General features: G+C 46.3%; 1 protein-coding gene across 3 annotated transcripts in view; it reads right to left on the bottom strand.

Annotated features, from left to right (window-relative positions):
• The window catches only part of TTYH2 (tweety family member 2), a 77,673-nt gene that overhangs the window by 31,671 nt on the left and 26,713 nt on the right, over positions 1 to 19,289 (bottom strand). For all 3 annotated transcript variants that reach the window (XM_083490144.1, XM_083490146.1, XM_083490145.1), the window contains exons 2-3: positions 12,645 to 12,817; positions 2,106 to 2,217 (exon numbers count right to left, since the gene is read on the bottom strand). In XM_083490144.1, the coding sequence (XP_083346270.1) occupies positions 2,106 to 2,217; positions 12,645 to 12,817 (285 nt within the window). The remainder of the gene's footprint in view (positions 1 to 2,105; positions 2,218 to 12,644; positions 12,818 to 19,289) is intronic.

Raw genomic sequence — 19,289 nt, 5'->3', positions numbered from 1 at the left:
AAATCCCAAAAGCAGATTGGTGAAATTACATATGCATGCACTAGAAGAACAGACCAAAAAAACTCTACCCTAATAATGGAACTGTAGAGTTGGCAAGGTTCACTCCAGTGGAGATCCCTCCATGGGCTGGATCGTGTGTGTGTGTGTGTGTGTGTGTGTGTGTGTGTGTACGCGTGCACGGATGCGATTTCCGGTGTCTGCATCTGTGCAAACACATTTTCAGCGTCTGAGCATGCGCAGACCCAATTTCAGGCACCACAGAAGAGAGTCCCTACGTTGCACTGTGCCGGTTTAGCGCAATGTGTGGGGACTTGCAGAGAGGGCGGCTCGGTTAGGGGGCGGCTTGTGGGCTGGTTAAACAACCCCCGTGGTCTGCTTGTGGCCCATGGGCCTTAGGTTGCCTACCCCTGATATACTCCAACCCCCTGGAATGCAGGAATCTTTTACCCAATGTGGGAACCCTGAGATTATGCTCCAGCGACTGAGCTATCCCAGTTTATATCCCAGTTTAACCACTTGAATGGCTTCCATTACGTGAGCAACGAAGATGGCTAAAGTCTGCTCCAAATAATCTCCCTGTTTACTGGTGTTGCACTGGCACCCACACAAAGGAACTCTTTTCCAATACAAAAGCTGCTATGGAATCTATCTATAGGCCTCCTTCTGGCCACACAGAAGTCAAAGCAGCAAGAAAGCAAGGACAAAGTTCTACACAGCAGAGCCTCCTCCCTTCAAGATATTCTGCGAAGTCAGAAAATCCATAATTGACATTTTCATAGTAGATTTTAAAAGTGAGTAACCCACCTGGAGTCATTAGGGTGAAAGGTTGGTACATATTGCTATTATTATTAGGCATAAACAGGAGCTTGGCACGCTAAAACGATCAGGCGCTCCAAGAACCAGTGAAAGCAAGCCAACTACAGGGCATGGATATATATTGAAACTGAGGGCATCATTTGAATACATTGTGTTCGCTGCCTAGTACTTAAATATCGCTAGGCATTTTGGATTACCACCACCACCACTCAGAAACAGAAAACCCAGTGCGTGTATATGTGAAGTAACCCCAGGAGAAACACAAATGAAACCAAGATGCTAGGAGTACCATTAGTCCCCTAGATGGAGAGAGAGGTTTCATTTCCAAACCGGTCACCTTTTGGTAGTAGTTTGCTGTTGTTGTCATTTTGCAGTTGGGAATTTCCATCTCAGGTCTTAAGCACTGCCGCTGCCTTTTTTCAGCTGTGCCTTTCTGCCAGGAATTCCTGAAGAAGTCATGAGAAGAATGGACCCAACAGACTCCCAGGTGATATGCTACTGGTTCTCCCTGGGCACGGTGCCATCTGAATTGCTCTAGAGCTGTGTTCTCAACAGCACCAGAATCAGAGGCGTGCGGCAACATTTTTGGCAGGGGAAGAGTTAGGGATAGAGGGGGGCCAGCTTGCGATGGCTACTGGAAGGGGAGGGGGATGCCATGCTTGTGAGCATCACGCCGGCCCCCCTAAGCTGGGCAGAAGCTTCCAGGGCTTTGCAAAGGAGGCGCCAGGCTTTAATACTCTAATTTACTACCACCAGCAGCTTAAACTATAGCCCCCACCCACCAACCCTGTGCTTTCAGCACTGGACTCTCCAGTCTTCTGTGATTCTGGGGTCCAACAGATCTCAAGTTCTGCCTTTTCTAGACACTGGGTTTCCAAAGGTTATCAGGAAAAAGCTATGATCTGCACCCAACACTGACCGAGGGGAGTAGAACCGCTTTGTGCTTCCCATCCCTGTCTCAATTTCTGAAACGAAATTGTCTCCATTTTCGCCTCTGGGAAACGCAGAAAGTAGGGCCAGGCTGTGAATTCTGACAGCAGAGAGCACATGCTCTCCTCCGGATTAAAACGGAGATAGATGAAGGAGGCTTTAACACAATGTTTGGCTTGTTTGCACCAGCCTCTGTGCTCTCCCTAGGAAGAGACATTGTTGTTCTCAGACAGCTGCTCTCAATCTCAGGCATTCCAGATAATTCATCAGGACCAGAGCGCTTGCATTAGATGAAAAGGGGTGGGGTGGGGGTGGGGGGGAAGAATAATAATATCGGCTCAACCCATCAGATTTCTTACCAGCGAATCAATCTCCGAAAGAGTGCGATTAGCATTATTTAGGGCGTAGATCAGTTGATAAACCCCATCGTTGGTTTCGCTGTTGCCATAGAAACCAATGCCAACAGCAGCACTGGGAATGAAAGAAACACAGAAATATGGGTTAGAAGAGGAGAGAATAAAAATCAGTGTTATTTAAGGTAAGGGCTGAAACCCGTCACTTTAAGATACCACTCTCAATTCCCCACAAACAGAGAAGTTACACCTCCCCTTGAATATACAAAGCACATAATTGGTTTTGTCTGGCAGGGAGAAGGAGGATAGCCCATCTTCCGATTTCCAAAAGGTGTCAAAAACACTTTCCCTGACAGAGCCACCTGTCAATCACGAAACTGAAAATATGGCCCTTGCCAAACAGTCCTTTGTCCCTCTAAGCCCCTCAGCTGGACTATCAACATTGCTGTGTTACACATGAGGAGACCAAGTGCATGTTTGTAAGCAGCTGCGATAGGACAGGCTTGAATTGAAACATCTTCTTTCTTTTAGAAGCACCGTTCTGCTTTTACCTTTGTCCTCCAGTCACCTGGAGTAGGTTTGTTATAGGAATCCTAAGGTCCTGTGTATATATATAAAATAAACATTCATAAATACACAAGGCAAACACACACATAAGTATATAAACCACGTGTCTGAAATAGTACAGGAGAACAATCCTAAAGCCATTTTGACTCTTCCAGTAACCTCAAATATTCTCCCCTTTGCTCACAAATCCTGTCTAAGGGTGAGCCTGTGACCTGGATTCAGGAACTAAGTATTTACAATCACAAAATATTCGCCAGGCTGCCCAGGTAGAACAATGATTGATCATTATCAGGTATCCTGACAGACAGGTTTTCTGCTGTAGACCTCGCCCCTGTGATGTATTTCTGTGGTAGACTGCCCCCGTGACATATTTCTGCTGGGGACCACCTCTTTCTGTGATGTATGTATGATGTGCAAGTAGATAAATACGTACCGCTCCGGCAGGAAGGTAAACAGCGTTTCCGTGTGCTGCTCTGGTTTCGCCAGAAGTGGCTTAGTCATGCTGGCCACATGACCCGGAAAAACTGTCCGGGGACAAATGTCGGCTCCCTCGGCCAGTAAAGCGAGATGAGCGCCGCAACCCGAAACTTGTTCACAACTGGACTTTACTGCCAGGGGTCCTTTACCTTTACCTTGAGCCAAAATCTAGGCAATTTCAAAAGTAAGAGCTTGCACACCATTGTTCTGGGTTCCTCTCCTCCCTCTCTGCGTGGGGAGAGCGGGGAACCCTGTTGCAACAGTTTAATAAAGATCATGCTTATTAGCTGCTTTGCTTCTCAATATTCTCTGGCTGGCCTCTGTTATTTTCTCCTTCCAACAGGGGACCTACTTAAGGATTCTATATGGGCTCTTGGATACCCCATAAGGGAAAAGGAGCAGCCCCCCCCCTTATAACAGGTTCCTGCGTCCAATTTGAGGAGGTGGCTGGGTGGTCTTGAGGTTCCATTTTTTAAATAAATGCTGAGCTAAGCCAAGCCCTTTTCGCTCAACTTGCCCCAGAAACAACCAAACGTTCTGCCGGCAGGATCGTAGGATGCCTGGATGAGCCCCACTATGAAGTGTGCTTTATGTATCGGTGCAAAAGAGCAATTGCTGCAAGACAGTCAATACTGGAAATGGAAGAAAGCCAGAAAGAACTTGCTCACATATTTCAGGTGTCTTGTTACAACCCACAGTGTTTAACCCAAACAGAGAGATGTTTTTAAGCGGCCACGTAGGAAATGATTGTTTCACATTTGTAATAATGTAAGAACCTTGCCAGTTTGCAGCTAAAACAGCTTCTTTTCGGAGAGAGCTTACAATTTACATTAGATGAGCAGGACTGGGGTCAGAGAGAGGCCAGAGGATGACCATGATTTAGCGGGGGGGGGGGGGGGAGATGCGCCAGTTCTGGAGGGAGAGGAGAATGGAAGTGCTGCAAAGGTGCCAGTAGAAACTGTCTCCTCTCTTGGCCTTTTAAGACATTAGTGGTCCCCTGCCAATTGACAACAGAGCACTGCCAACCAGAATCACTCCCTCCAACTCTGGGGCTTAAAAAGGATGCTACAAGCCTGCGACACACTGAGCTGTAAGCGAGTTCTCTCCCAAGAGATTTAGGCCAAAAGGCAGCGGCGGCTGCGCCGGGGGGAACCCTTCCAACCTCGCCCCCGCCCCTAAGCAGATTATCAGAATCTGTTGAAAGAAATGTTCCTCTGGATTACAGCTGCTCCTTGGTTTAACCTTCAAGAAAGAATTCTAGGGTCTCTGGAAAACTCCAGCCAGAAACAATTCCTCTATGCCCGGGTAAATGCCAAGGACCCGGAGTCAGAGATCAGGACAGTAAATTGATGGCTCTTTTATTTATGGAAGGGAGATGGGTGTGAGGAAAACAGATGCCTTTGGCAAACCCCCTTCTTCCAGATAAATCACATTATATCTATGGGAAGGGCCCCGGGGGCATTACTGTTTTGTTGTTTTGGTTAGTTATTTACTTGTATTTTATTCTGTGAACCACCTTGATGATAGGCAGTACAGTGGTACCTCGGGTTACATACGCTTCTGGTTACAGGCGCTTCAGGTTACAGACTCCGCTAACCCAAAAATAGTACCTCGGGTTAAGAACTTTGCTTCAGGATGAGAACAGAAATCGTGCTCTGGCGGTGTGGCAGCAGCAGTAGGAGGCCCCATTAAAGTGGTGCTTCAGGTTAAGAACAGTTCCAGGTTAAGAACGGACCTCTGGAACGAATTCAGTACTTAACCCGAGGTACCACTGTATATGAATTTAATAAACAACAACAACACACCAAACACATGCAGAAGGGTAGTACAATGCTACCTCGGGTTACAGACACTTCAGGTTACAGATGCTTCAGGTTACAGACTCCGCTAACCCAGAAATAGTACCTCGGGTTAAGAACTTATCTTCAGGATGAGAACAGAAATCGTACAGTGGTGGTGCAGTGGCAGCAGGAGACCCCATTAGTGAAAGCAGTACCTCAAGTTATGAACAGTTTCAGGTTAAGAACGGACCTCCAGAACGAATTAAGTTCTTAACCTGAGGTACCACTGTATATAAATTTAACACCAACACATGCAGAATACTACAATTCACATTCATTCAGAACAGCTAACACACTCTAGTTTTACAATCAGGTTTTTAGAATTCCTGAAATGGGCGCTGGAAACGTAGGTTCATGAAATGCACCCATTCCTAACTGCTCAGCAGAAGCAGCCAATAAGGAAGGCTGGTTGACTCCGACTCACGCCTCTCCTTGCTGCATTGGCAATAAAAATGATTCATCCTGGCCAGTTCTCCCCTATTAGCCTTTGAATGAGCTCCCTATTTCAAATGGGCCCCTGCTGTTTGGCTACAGCATATCTCTGGCTGTAAATAACAACAAAAGTGGCGCTCGGCTATGGCTACGCTTCTCTCCGCTGCTTCCGCTGTTCACTGAACGTTGAAGGTTAGCTCCGAAATTATGGCCCCCCTATGGAAGCCTGCTGATGCTGCTTCCATGGGGAGGCTGCAGCACAACTGCACCATGAAAACTTGTGCTTTAGTGGATAAGAATGTGCTCCACCGGCATGGAAATTCCCTGTAGCTCAAATTCATGTGGTTGATGCACCTCAGAAGCAATGGCATCAAAGCAGAGCTTCTGACACAGGGGAACTGTTTCCAGTGGTCAGGGATGGCATGGTTCTTATCAAGGCACCATTTTTAACCAAGAGAAAAATAGGTTCTCCCACCTGGAGAGACACTAACAGCTCCTATTTTAATATAACTCTTATTCGCACATGTCACATTACTGTGAGTTACAATCCAGCTTTAGCTACAGAAAGCCAGCCTGAATACACCTGAATACCTGGATTTGAGTTGTGTGCGTTTACATTGCTGGGAATGCTTGCGATAGATCTAAAAATTCAAACTACTGGGCAGTGTAAGCGGGTCTCTCTGCTGTCACTTTTAGGACTCCGTTTGCAAATGCTTAGCAGAAGCCTTGAGAGGTTCTGCTCTTTTTAATAATGGCGCGTGTTGCAAAAAAATCCACCCCACCCCCCCAATTAGGCTTGCCTTTCCATTCCATTTTCCTTTGCCATTTCTGCATCTAAAGGCTACTTCTTGCACAGTTGCTGGTATTTGCACGCCAATACCAAGTGCGGGGGGGGGGGAGGGGGAGAGAAGTGAGATGCTGCCACACTCCCATCAGATATGAAGTGTGCACGCTTGCAAATTGTAATGTAATAAAACAGTTACTTTTCCCTTAAAGAGAAGCGGGTGGGAAGCCCTTCTGATTATAATGGCAGCCCTTTGGGATCAGAGCAAAAGACCTACCTATTCCAGCATTTTAATTAATGAATGAATGAATTAGATTTATCTACAGTGAGATGTGTACAGTGAGAACCAGCCCCGAGTGCTGGTGCTGGATGGCTATTTGAGGAAACCTGTAAGCTTCGCTGGCAGAAGAATACAATGGTACCTCGGGTTAAGTACTTAATTTGTTCCAGAGGTCCGTACTTAACCTGAAACTGTTCTTAACCTGAAGCACCACTCTAGCTAATGGGGCCTCCTGCTGCCGCCGCGCCGCCAGAGCACAATTTCTGTTCTCATCCTGAAGCAAAGTTCTTAACCTGAAAGCACTATTTCTGGGTTAGTGGAGTCTGTAACCTGAAGCGTATGTAACCTGAAGCATATGTAACCTGAAGCATATGTAACCCAAGGTACCACTGTATTTGTCTACATACTTCCCCTGTTCTTCTGCAGGTGGGTGGTTTTTTTATGGCTTCACCGATGCCTTTAGTACTAAAGAAGATTCTTTTGGGTGGGTGGGATAGGGGAGAATGCAGCGTGAAATGACTGTAAGCAGAAAGGGGTCTGCTTATATAAGGAAGGAGCTCCAGCCTGGAAAGGCAAGCTTGACTGATCTAAAGTAATAGGTTTGAAGAGCAAGAACGAACCTGAAACTCCGGATTCTCCATTCCCACAGATTTCCCTAAATCATCCATTTTATAGCATACAGCAAGCAGAAAATAGAAGTCTGCTAGGTGTAGCGTAACAGGCGGGGAGCTTCGCTCTGATCGATGCTCTTGCTACGCATTTAAGATTCGAAGAACCAGATGCCCAGCAGTCAGTGCAAGAGCTGCTCTATATTGTTGCACTCGCAATCAAAGCGCCCTGGGGACCTGAAAAGCACTTAGGATATTTATTACTCTGCCTACCCCTCATCTCACTCATCCAAAGCTTATGGATAGGAGACAATATAGCCAGAATTTCAACAAGCCTAAAGCCCCAGGGGTGGGGGGAAATCATGTGTTTGGGTTAGGGAAGAAGGCAAGTCATGGGAACAGCACGCCGGTTTAATCAGCATGTTTACTCCCAGATACAGATACTTCCATTCAGCGAATAAAAGATCACCCTCAAACTATTAAGCACTAAAGCCCTTTGGAAGTTCCTGGAACGTAGAATTGAATGAGCTGATTGAGAAGGGTTTGTGCAGTAAATGGCTGAAGCCAAAAGAGTGCCATGAAAACTTTCCAGCAGATGTAGGTAAAAGGTAAAAGGTAAAAGGACCCCTGGACAGTTAAGTCCAGTCAAAGGCAACTATGGGGTGTGGCGCTCTTATTGCTTTCAGGCCAAGGGAGCTGGCATTTGTCCACAGACAGCTTTTTTGGGTCATGTGGCCAGCATGACTAAACTGCTTCTGGCGCAATGGGACGCCGTGACGGAAACCAGAGTGCACGGAAACACCGCTTACCTTCCCGCCAGAGCGGTACCTATTTATCTACTCACACTGGCGTGCTTTTGAATTGCTAGGTTGCCAGGAGCTGGGACAGAGCAACAGGAGCTCACCCCGTTGCAGGGATTCGAACCACCGACCTTTTGATCGGCAAGCCCAAGAGGCTCGCTGGTTTAGACCACAGCGCCACCCGCGTTCCTCAGCAGATGTACGAATTGGGGGAGACATACCAAGCTGATAATACAGCGGTACCTCGGGTTACAGACGCTTCAGGTTACAGACTCCACTAACCCAGAAATAGTACCTCGGGTTGAGAACTTTGCTTTAGGATGAGAACAGAAATTGTGCTTCGGCGTCGCAGCAGCAGCAGGAGGCCCCATTAGCTAAAGTGGTACCTCAAGTTAAGAACAGTTTCAGGTTAAGAATAGACCTCCAGAACAAACCCGAGGTACCACTGTACAGCGGTGTTATTTCCTGTATGTTTGCAGCTATGGGTGGCCAGATGTCAAAACCATGTGCCTAGTTCTACTATTTCTAATGTCTGAGAAAGTAGAAGGAAGATCGGGGCCTGAAGATGGGCAACCCCCACTCCCAACTTCATCCTTACAGCCAGAAGTAACCCAACTGTGAAAGCCTCAGGCAACCGAGTTCATCTGATCACTCTGCCTTGCAAGAGGCAAGGTGAATTGAGCGCAGATCTGCCACCTGGGATGAAACCATGTGTCTCAGGCAGAGGCCAGAGTTAAGAGTGTAAAAAAATGGGGGAAGAGGCTTTGTTTTCTCCAGTACGCCCAGGATTGCCATCCCAACCACCTCCCAACCTGCGTATGAACCCCCCTATCTAACCCGAGCGATTTGCGCAATGGCGACGCGAAAGAGGCAGAACCCATCAGTGCCCAAAATGGACGGCTCTCCTCGCCTCACAGCTGCCCAACACAAGCCACACTGAAAGAAAAAGACGAACCGGAAGCGAAACGAGAATATGCGCTCACAAACTGCTCCACTTGTGGTACAAATGTTTCCCCCTTTCGTCTGTGGCACTTAACTCACACGTAACGCACTAGCAAAATTCTGCATTCCATTTCCACAAAGGGGTGGCTTGGCAGTTGTGAGCAAGAGAATTCATTTTCTGTAGGTGGTGCAGTCAGGTAACTTGTGTAACGGCTGGAAGGGAGCAGCCAGCACAGGGACACAACAAATTGTAGCTGCCATTAGGAAGGCAGGTGGGCACCCCAGCCCTAAATTGGGGGAGCAGAGAGAAAGGGGACCCCTTTGAAGGCAAGGCGGCATCTCAGCAACTAAACATTTCCCCCATCTCAGGGGAAATTGATGAGTTTCACTTGCACTGATTATTTTACCAAGATACAATCCCCCGCCCCCAAAAAGCTAAATTAACTGGCAACTGTGCTGTGCTGTGCTGTGCTGTGTGTGTGTGTGTGTGTGTACACACACGCCACAAGAGATGCTGGTATGGCTTGATCAAGTCAAAGCACTTTCTGTTTTACGTATTTATATAAAAATATATTTACATACATAATTACGTATTTATGAATTTTACATTCATAAAAATTCAAGAGTGTTTACAACAATTATATATGAAACCATCCAATTAAAAAAACAACCCACCACACATACAAAAAGTTAAAAACAGAAACCAGCAAACTATTAATGGAAAGATGCATTATTTATTGCCTGCATAAACCTGACAGAAAGCTGGGGGGGGGGGAATCTAGAAGGCGTTTAAAAGTTGAAACAGAAAGCAACTGATTGATCTTTTTTGGCAGAGTATTCCACAGAGTATTTGGCAGAGTATTGGGCTGGTGACACCAAAGCAGGTTTTGTCCCCCTCTGGGCCACACTTTTCAGAATAAAAAATTGCTCAGGTCGTACCAATTTTTTTATTGGTAAGAAATACAAAGAAACAACTCATGGCAGAGCTGCATTTTGAAAAGATATTTATCCACATTCTGCAAATTATTGTTTATTTTATTTTGATACTGTTCTATGCAACACCACCCTGAAATGTTTAAATATTTCTTTGGTTGTGCTTGGATCCTCCTGCCACACTTGCCATCCTCTCCTGCCGCACCCTTTGAGAACCCCTGCACTAAAGGCTCAGTTTCTCGTTGCATCCAATGAACTCCATCAATTCAGGGAACAACCAATTATGATCCTGCCAATGACTGCATGCAACACGCAACACTAGTGAAGCGCAATGGCCTCCAACGACTTGCAGCAGCGGCACTACCAGCCGCATAACTCCTCGGATGATGCCTTATATTGTATACACGTTCAACCATTAGATTTTTTTTTTAGGAGGGTTTGGAAGGTTCTGCGGTGGGTAGACTTGATGCAGGATGGAGAACCTGTGGCGCTCTACACGTTGAGGGACTCCAACTCCCATTAGCCCCAGTTAGCATGGCCAAATGTCAGGGAAGATGGGAGCTGTAGTCTGGCACCATCTATGACATCGCAGGGTTGCAGGTTTCTGCCCCTGGACTTGGCAAATCTGTGATGTAGCTATGACCTTTGCTAACACCACTTGCCTACATCACTGGGGTCAGGTGGGGTGAGAAGTGGGCTGGGCTTATTATCAGTTGCTTTAACTTAGGGTGAAGTGACGATTTCTTTCTATAATGGTTTTTATTAAATCTTCCAATTTATTACATAACTCCAGTTGTATTTATTAGGGTCCGTCCCCCCTTCTTGACTTCCCATCCCTCCTTCCCTGATTTTTTTAAATTCCCCCTTAATAGCTGCTTTAAAACACGTCTACACTTATTTTCGAAGCCCCCCAAATCCGTTCTCTACATTCTTCCCCCCATATCAAATTCTGCACGTGATTTCATACAATAATTACAATTTGACAGATAGTCCACCAGTGGCCTCCGTTCTTCTATGAAAAGATGACGTTACGATTCCTTGCCACATGCAGTATCTACCTCTGGACCTGCTCAACCAACTGAGAGATGAAATAACACCCTAGACATTCAGGAAGCCTCTAGATCAGTGTTCCCCAACCTTGGGCCTCCAGCTGTTTTTGGACTACAATTCCCATCATCCTTGACCACTGGTCTTGCTAGCGAGGGATGATGGGAGTTGTAGTCCAAAAACAGCTGGAGGCCCAAGGTTGGGGAATACTGCTCTAGATCATCCTTTCTCGACCTGTGGGTCCCCAGATGTTGTTGAACTACAACTCCCATCATCCCTAGCTAGCAAGGCCAGAGCTCAGGGATGATGGGAGTTGTAGTCCAACAAAGATCTGGGGACCCACAGGTTGAGAACCACTGCTCTGGATGGAAAGTATTCTTCATCCTGGAGAGGTATAGGTGATGGAGAGAAAGCAATAGACCAGAACCTAGGGCTTTCCCTTTCCTGGGACCGCCAACCCTGCTCTCCCTCCTTTAATTGAGTCAGACTCCATACACAATTAACCTCAAGCCTCACGTGACCCTGGACAGCCAGCTGTGCCATCTGCTTAGGGGTGGGATTAAAAGCTAAAGGACTCCTCCACACCCCAATCTCCCTCCCCCTCTTGGGATTAGCCAAAAGAGGAATGAATACTGGAGCAAAGAAGCCCTCTCGAGGAAACAGCGATTAAAGTGTGAGGCCATGGGACCCAGGAGCATCTGCAAATGCGCACAGCATGCTTGCTGCTCTTGAGAGAGATAGGGAAGGGCCTTCAAGAGCACTGAATTGCAATGTCCAAACTAGGGGGCTGGTGGTGGAAGATGAAACACGAGTCTTTGGATCAAGGAATAGGAAGCTGTCAAATCATGCCCTTTAGCAAAACAGGCACTGAAACAGCAGCTGAACTGTCTCCCTTTCCTTTGTGGACCCTTTGTTTCTTTAAGGGTGAGAGAAACGCGATAGGACAAACTGAGTGCGAGTTGCCATGCATGCATGCATGCATGCAACAAAACAGAGGCATGCGCCACGCATTATGGCCTACAGGCAGTTTTCCAAGATGGAACTTGACCTCTGAGCATATTACAGTGGTACCTCAGGTTACAAACACCTCGGGTCACAAACACTTCAGGTTACAGACTCCGCTAATCTGGAAGTAGTACCTCGGGTTAAGAACTTTACCTCAGGATGAGAACAGACATTGCACACCGGCAGCACCGTGGCAGAGGGAAGCCCCATTAGGTAAAGTGGTACCTCAGGTTAAGAACAGTTTCAGGTTAAGAACGGACCTCCAGAACAAATTAAGTTCGTAACCAGAGGTACCACTGTACACCGATGCCGGTGGCCAATTAAGTTCCGGGCCCAATTCAAAGAGCTGGTTTTTACCTATAAAGCCTTGAATGGCTCGGGACCACAATGCCTCGAGGACGTCCTCTCTCCATGTCAACCAACCTGGACCCTGCGGTCATGATTTGAGGCCCTTCTTCAGGTGCCTCCTCCACGAGATGTCCTAAGAGTGGCAACGTGAGAACAGGGCCTTTTCTGCGGTGGCTCCTCGCTTGTGTGAAAGGTCATATATTTAAGCTCTGGGTAGCCAAGCACAGACAGATTTACACATTCATGAGCACGTGCATGTGTGACAAATTCCAGAGGAGCCATCTTGTTAGGCTGCAATAGATTGCAATGGGTTACTTTGAAGTCACTGCAGTACCAGATTGGGGGGCAGGGAGAGGCCCCACATTATATTTTTTGTCAGTACAAAGGTGGCAACCCTACCCGTGAACCCAAGCTTTCAGACACCACCCACCTGCTCCATCACCCATGGGCCTTCTGCTCTCTAGGCTCCAAATGAACTCACCAACAGATGAGGCCGGCGACCACAGCAGTCCAGGTGATGCAGCACGAATTGGGCCTCTTCGTCTCTGACTCCTCCTCCCTCTTGCAGCAGCACACACAGATCAGATAAATACCAAGGAATACCAGGTTGAGGCCCAGAAAGACAGCTCCCAGGAGAGCCAAGAGCAACAGGGACTAAGAAAGGAGAAAAAGGGAGAGAGAGAGATGATGAGCATCTGTTTATGCCAACAGAGAACAAGTCGTATCCCCTCATTCCACTTTTCAGAAACTTACATTTGAGGCTACAAAAGATAACCAATGAAAAGCCCGTTGCTTCAGAACACTATTTCCTCCCCAGTTCCATCTATTAATAACCCTTAGCAAGCAAAGTGGCCGTCGTTTGTCTTTCTCCCATTAGAAAAGGGCCCTTTTGTAAAAAGATTGCAGCACGGACAGACTCAGCCAAGCACAAAACCAAAGCAGCAGAACTAGTGACTGCTCACCACCAATGGAATGAGAAGCTTCTGGAGGAGAAGATTTTTGCCTTCTGTGTATCTAAGGCAAAGCAAACACACTTTATCTCCTGAAGGGCCTGTGCCGTTCTGCGGTTGTGTACACACTATAAAGCACATGTGAAGGACAATTTTCCCCTTCAAAGGATTCTGGGCACTGCAGGTTGTTAATGGCTGAGGGTATTCATAACTCTGCAAGGGGAAAAACTACAATGCCCAGAATTCTTTGAGGGAAAGGATTTCCTTTGAATGTGCTTTCAAGGTATAGTGTATGACGCAGGAAACGAGAAGGAGGTGTCTCCCTATATAGCCACAATGTAGGACACCTCTATATTATTTTTCAAAATAACAATCCCGCCCTTCCTTCCCAAAGAAATCTAGGGCAGCAAACAATAAAAACAGCAAAACAACACAAACATTTAAAAACATCCTCCCAGCTAAATAAGGTCTAGGTGCAGCTCGGTGTTAGAAACTCAGATATGTAAGTTAGATGCCAATGGCTAATTACACCAGGCTTAACAGTCACCAAAACAGAATGCCTAGTTGCCATTTTGGTGGCCAGAAGGCTCGAAAGTTGTATTTTTTCAATAAGACTTTTTGGTTCCTGAAATTCACTCTGATTGTGTAGATAAAATATAATGGATATGATTCTACAGGATGTGTTGCTAGTGTGTGAAAACAGTCAAGATCCCAGGTGTGCACCTCCAAGTGATGGAGACATCAGGCCCCATCCTGGTGCCTGGGCATCTTTGCTTGGTCACAAGTGGCCGATAACCAGGTGCAGAATATGCCTGGGGGGTTTCAAAGGCTGTTTCAGTTATCTAACACCTGGGCGGTCAGGAATGTTTTAAAATTCCACATAGGTAAAGGTAAAGGGACCCCTGACCATTAGGTCCAGTAGTGGCCGACTCTGGGGTTTCGGCGCTCATATCGCTCTATAGGCTGAGAGAGCTGGCATTTGTCCGCAGACAGCTTCCGGGTCATGTGGCCAGCATGACTAAGCCGCTTCTGGCGAACCAGAGCAGCACACAGAAACGCTGTTTACCTTCCCGCCGGAGTGGTACCTATTTATCTACTTGCACTTGACATGCTTTCGAACTGCTAGGTTGGCAGGAGCAGGGACCGAGCAACGGGAGCTCACCCCGTCGCGGGATTCGAACCGCCAGCCTTCTGATCGGCAAGTCCTAGGCTCCGTGGTTTAACCCACAGCGCCACCCGTGTCCCAAAATTCCACATAGATTTTAATAATGAGGGAGATAAGACACACCACACAAGGGAGGACGTTTCATAAACAAGGAGTCACTAGGCAGCGCCCATTGGCAGCACCTACAACAGGGACTCCTTTGCTATACCCTTTCTATTCAAGGAGACATTAACAGACAAAGCAGTTACATTGGCTGAAAGTTGCATCCTCGGGCAGAAGCGGCCCTACTTAGACAGTCACCAAAGGAAGGATTCTGCTAGCATGTACAGATGTATCAGGCAAGTGTGTCATGCAGTCTATTGTGTGCTCCTCACTTCCAAGAGCCTTGGGAAATATTTCCCACGTTGGAGCACAAGATCATCCCACTTCCATGGGTGCTTTATTTCTCTTCAGTTCTAATCAAAGTTAGCATCCTAATTTAACAAAATCCCTCATCTGTATCTGCGAGCAACAGCTGTGCCCAATTCTTTCTTCTTCTTCTCCTTCTTCTTCTTCTTCTCCTTCTGCAGATAAGCTAATCAAGGCAGCCCAGAGCTGCAGAAAAGAATCAGAATCATAACAGCAGCACAGAAAAACCTCGCTAACTCAAAGCAAGCTGTTAGTTCTGCCACAGCATCTCCACAGCTATTTATTTACAGTGCAAAGCATCGCATCATCCAGGGAGCTGTTGAACAAACAAGGTAAATAAAGGTTTCTTTATTTAAAGGGCAGGGGGTTAAAAATCAGCCTATGGGAGGAAGCATCACAGTATGCAAATGATGTTCATTTTCCAAGAATGCATTTTTGCAGCCTAGTCTCAGTGCCAGACAACAAGCTACATTAGATTTGCAAATACACCACATGGAATACGTACAAATTATGTAAAATGGAGGAAGTCATAAATCTGCGAAGATATGGAAGCGGATCTGAAACATGCATACTGCGTGGGGACACAGAAAGCTTCCGCACGAAGCGTGAAAAACTAGCCAATTTCATCCATGGAGGATAAAAACCGTGGAGATCCATAGTCCCAGTGACTACTTCAGCCTTACAAATAAAGTCACAAACGTTAGTAGCCCACAGATACTAGGTGTGCCGAGACGTACCTGTACAGTGGTACCTCGGGTTAAGTACTGGAGGTCCGTTCTTAACCTGAAACTGTTCTTAACTTGAAGCACTGCTTTAGCTAATGGGGCCTCCCGCTGCCACCACGCTGCCGCTGTGCGATTTCTGCTCTCATCCTGAGGTAAAGTTCTTACCCCAAGGTACTATTTCTGGGTTAGCGGAGTCTGTAACATGAAGCGTCTGTACCCTGAAGCGTATGTAACCTGAGGTACCACTGTATTAGATACAGTATATTATTGCCACAAAGGGTCAAAAGCAAAGAAAACCCAAGCGCCACATGCTGATTTTCATCTTGCAAAAACACCCCTGCTTGATTGCCAAGAATTCATACTTGCCACAGGCAACCAAGTTAAGTGGCTTTTTACAAGCCAAATATAATGTAAACAGAGTCCATTCACTAGACTTTGCCACCATTGCTAAAATGCAGTTGCTGGTGTGGATTCTCTCAAAGCTCCCTTCTGACACAAAACTAAAAAACACTGCTTTTTATTTACTGTTTTATCAGTCATTCCCAAGAGCATGCACCTGCTTCTCCCGGCTGAAACATCAAATTTGGAACGTCTGCAGCCAGTCAAACATTCCAACATACAAAACAGTTGTTGTTTTTTTGTAGCCACAGCCACACTGCGTTTGAAACATCTGAACAGCTTAAGCGTTCCGGGGAGGCCCGGTGCTAAAATCCAAAGGAGGTCAGGAATTAAGCAGAAAAGCAGCACAGGGTTGCTCTGATTACACACATTCAGAAGCACTGAAGAAAAGCTTAACACCCGCCTGGCTAAGGGCAGGCTTGCAAATCACGTGATCTCCAGCTCACCACGTGACCTGTGGGCAAGGCTACGTTTCCAGTCAAGCAAAGTGAGGTCCTGGGAATGGGATGTAGCACGAGGCGTTCTCGTACTGGTGAACATATTTTACTTCAAGCAAAAAACAGTCCCTACCAGCATTCGAGGAACATCTGGCAGCAGGGAACAGAGATAGAGGAGAGGCAAGGCAGATTTTACATGGAAGCCTAGGAAAGTTGAGCTGCAGAATGAAGGACTGTAAGAGACATACAGTGGTACCTCGGGTTACATGCGCCTCAGGTTACAGACTCTGCTAACCCAGAAATAGTACCTTGGGTTAAAAACTTTGCTTCAGAATGAGAACAGAAATCACATGGCGGCAGCAGGAGGCCCCATTAGCTAAAGTGGTGCTTCAGGTTAAGAACACTTTCAGGTTAAGAACAGACCTCCGGAATGAATTAAGTACTTAACCTGAGGTACCACTGTATTGCACTTCCTGGTTCCTTGCCAGGGTTCACAATTGTCTAACATTTTTACTCTCTTTTTGTTAGGAAATAGAGGAAAGAAGCTACCAATATTTTTGCTCTATAAATTGCACCCGACCATAAGACGTACCTAGTTTTTAGAGGAGGAAAACAAGAAAGCAACGCAAAGCCTCTTGAGCGAAGAGGGAGAAGTGCTCCCACTGTGCTCAAGAGACTTTGCGTGGATATCCCTGAAGCCAGAAGAGCAAGAGGGATCGCTGCACACCGTTCCCTCTTGCTTTTCTGGCTTCTGGGATAGCTGTGCAGCCTGCATTCGCTCCATAAGATGCACACACATTTCCCCTTACTTTTTAGGAGGGGAAAAGTGCGTCTTATAGAGCGAAAAATACGGTATCTAGCTAGGCAGGGGTTTGTTTGTAAGGACAGAGATAGGTGTTCCCAACTATCTGCTTTCTAAGTAGAGGGGGGAGCTACATTTGCAGAGAATTGTTATTGGGTAGGATGAGAGGGACAATTAACTATTCTTCTGCAGCCCCTCCCCCCCGGCTCTGTTCCCCCACCCAGTGCACAACCACAGTGGGCAGGCCTGGGGGGTTGGGGGACACTGGCAGACAGTGTGTAACACTCCCCTGAAAATGCTGCCCACTTCATGTTGCCAAAGACATGTAGTAATCATGAGCTTGTTGGTGTACCATGTGCATGTACTTTTACACGTGCACAACTATTGCACATGTAAAAAATTGTCACCTGTCTCTCCTCCACAACAACTTCTTGTCAAACAGAAGTGGTTTGGTTTTCCAAACGTTTGTTCTCAGATCTGTATATCAGAAATCCTTGGAGCATTACACAACATATAATAGCATTACTGTTCGAAGGAGAAGCTGAACAAACCTATTCTATGATGTTTTCCTTCAAACAACCAATGTTCAGCTATCCCTTCAAACCATATTTCACAACCAACATTTAAGAAGCACGTTTGAGTTTCTGACAGGGCCCTCGATGCCTAATGCAAGCATTATTCAGAAAGGGCAGAAAGCATGAGAACCATGTTAAAAAGCAGGTGTACATTTGGGGCAGTGAGTGTAGTTTTACATTTCCATTATGAGCTAAGCCTCATGTGTATAAAAAGCTTTTAACAGGCAAGAGTTGAACATATGAGCCATGAGCTATGGAGAAAGCTACAAGTACTTAAGACATGGATTCAAATTACACCACAGCTTTATTTTACTCACAAGATAGAACACCTATAAAATAAGAATCCAGTTATGAGAAACCAAGGCCACTTACCATATACATCAATTAGAATGTGGAACAAGGACTGCAAAACACTCTGCACAGTATGGATATGGGAATCTAAGTCTGACCGCTCTGTTAGAAGGCACATTGCAAGCTCAGTTTTATTTGATATAGCCATAGCAAATATATCAATATTCTCAACGGGGAAGTATTTTTTATCGGGTAATTCAAACTATGGACTGCTCTCAATATGGTGCAGAGCTTGCCTCATCTTAATGTGTTGCATATGCAAGGCTTCCGTGCTAAGTGAGCTCAAAGAATAAAACACAAGCCATATTTTCCTCAGAGAGCTGCTTTGTTATTTAGCCTCTCCTATCCCATCCCAGAGCACACAGTGGCCTTTTCATTAGGATGACCGAATGCCTGCTCATGCCTTGGAACCATGAAGCAAAGCTTCCCCCTGCCTTCTCTACATCTCCACAGAGCTGTTTGGTTCTCCCTTTTGTTCTCATTTCCTCCCTCCAACAGGATCCTGCCCTCCCCACCTCCTAGACCCACATTCCTTTTAAAACCATGGTGTGAGAGTAGTTTTCCTGTGGTTACAATCCATGGCGTTGTTGTAATAGTTGAAGGCCCAACATCATGCAGATGGGGCAATATCTCGGTCCCTTACCAAACATTTGCTGCTTGCAGACCTGGATGAGATACTCAGCCGGTTCCTAAACATGAAGCATAAACTTATGCCAGGTACGGCACTGGTGGAGATCACCTGGGCATCCGTTGGCTTGGAGCATCCGTCTGTCTCAGGAGACAATGGAAGAGTGTGCCTTTGAGGGTGAAGTCAAGTTGTTTGAAGGTTGCAGCGCCTGGTTTTGGCTATTGTAGAGCATTCCATACTGGTGCTAGCAATCACTAGTCTACTGAATCAGCACTTCAGGAAGGGATGCTTGGAACAGTTTCACAAGGCCTCCGAGAGTAAATAAGAAAGGTGTGCTTTGATCCACATAAACTAAATTCCCAGTTGTTGTGCAACACCCACAATCACCTTAGGATTAAGGAACAATTTGGGTAGAGGGGTGGTATCTCCTGGTGTTTAAGATTTCGGCACAAAACCCTGTTGACCTCATCTTACTCCTTTGTGGTTCCTAAAAGAGGAAATGATACAATTGGGCAGTTGTGTGCTTCCATATGATGAAAAGGATCACAAAACACCAGGGATGACATTAGGCAGTTCACGGGATCAGTGAAGCCATGTCTTTCTATCATGTTCCAAAAAGACTGCTAACCAATGAGCAAAGGAACAAATGGTAAATGTGGTGGCAGATTGCTATTTTCAGTCAACAT

The sequence above is a fragment of the Podarcis liolepis genome, assembly GCF_965112155.1.
Source record: "Podarcis liolepis genome assembly, chromosome: 2".
NCBI lineage: Eukaryota > Metazoa > Chordata > Lepidosauria > Squamata > Lacertidae > Podarcis > Podarcis liolepis.
Note: the sequence above shows the minus strand (reverse complement) of the source record. Positions and strands in the feature narration are given on the sequence as shown.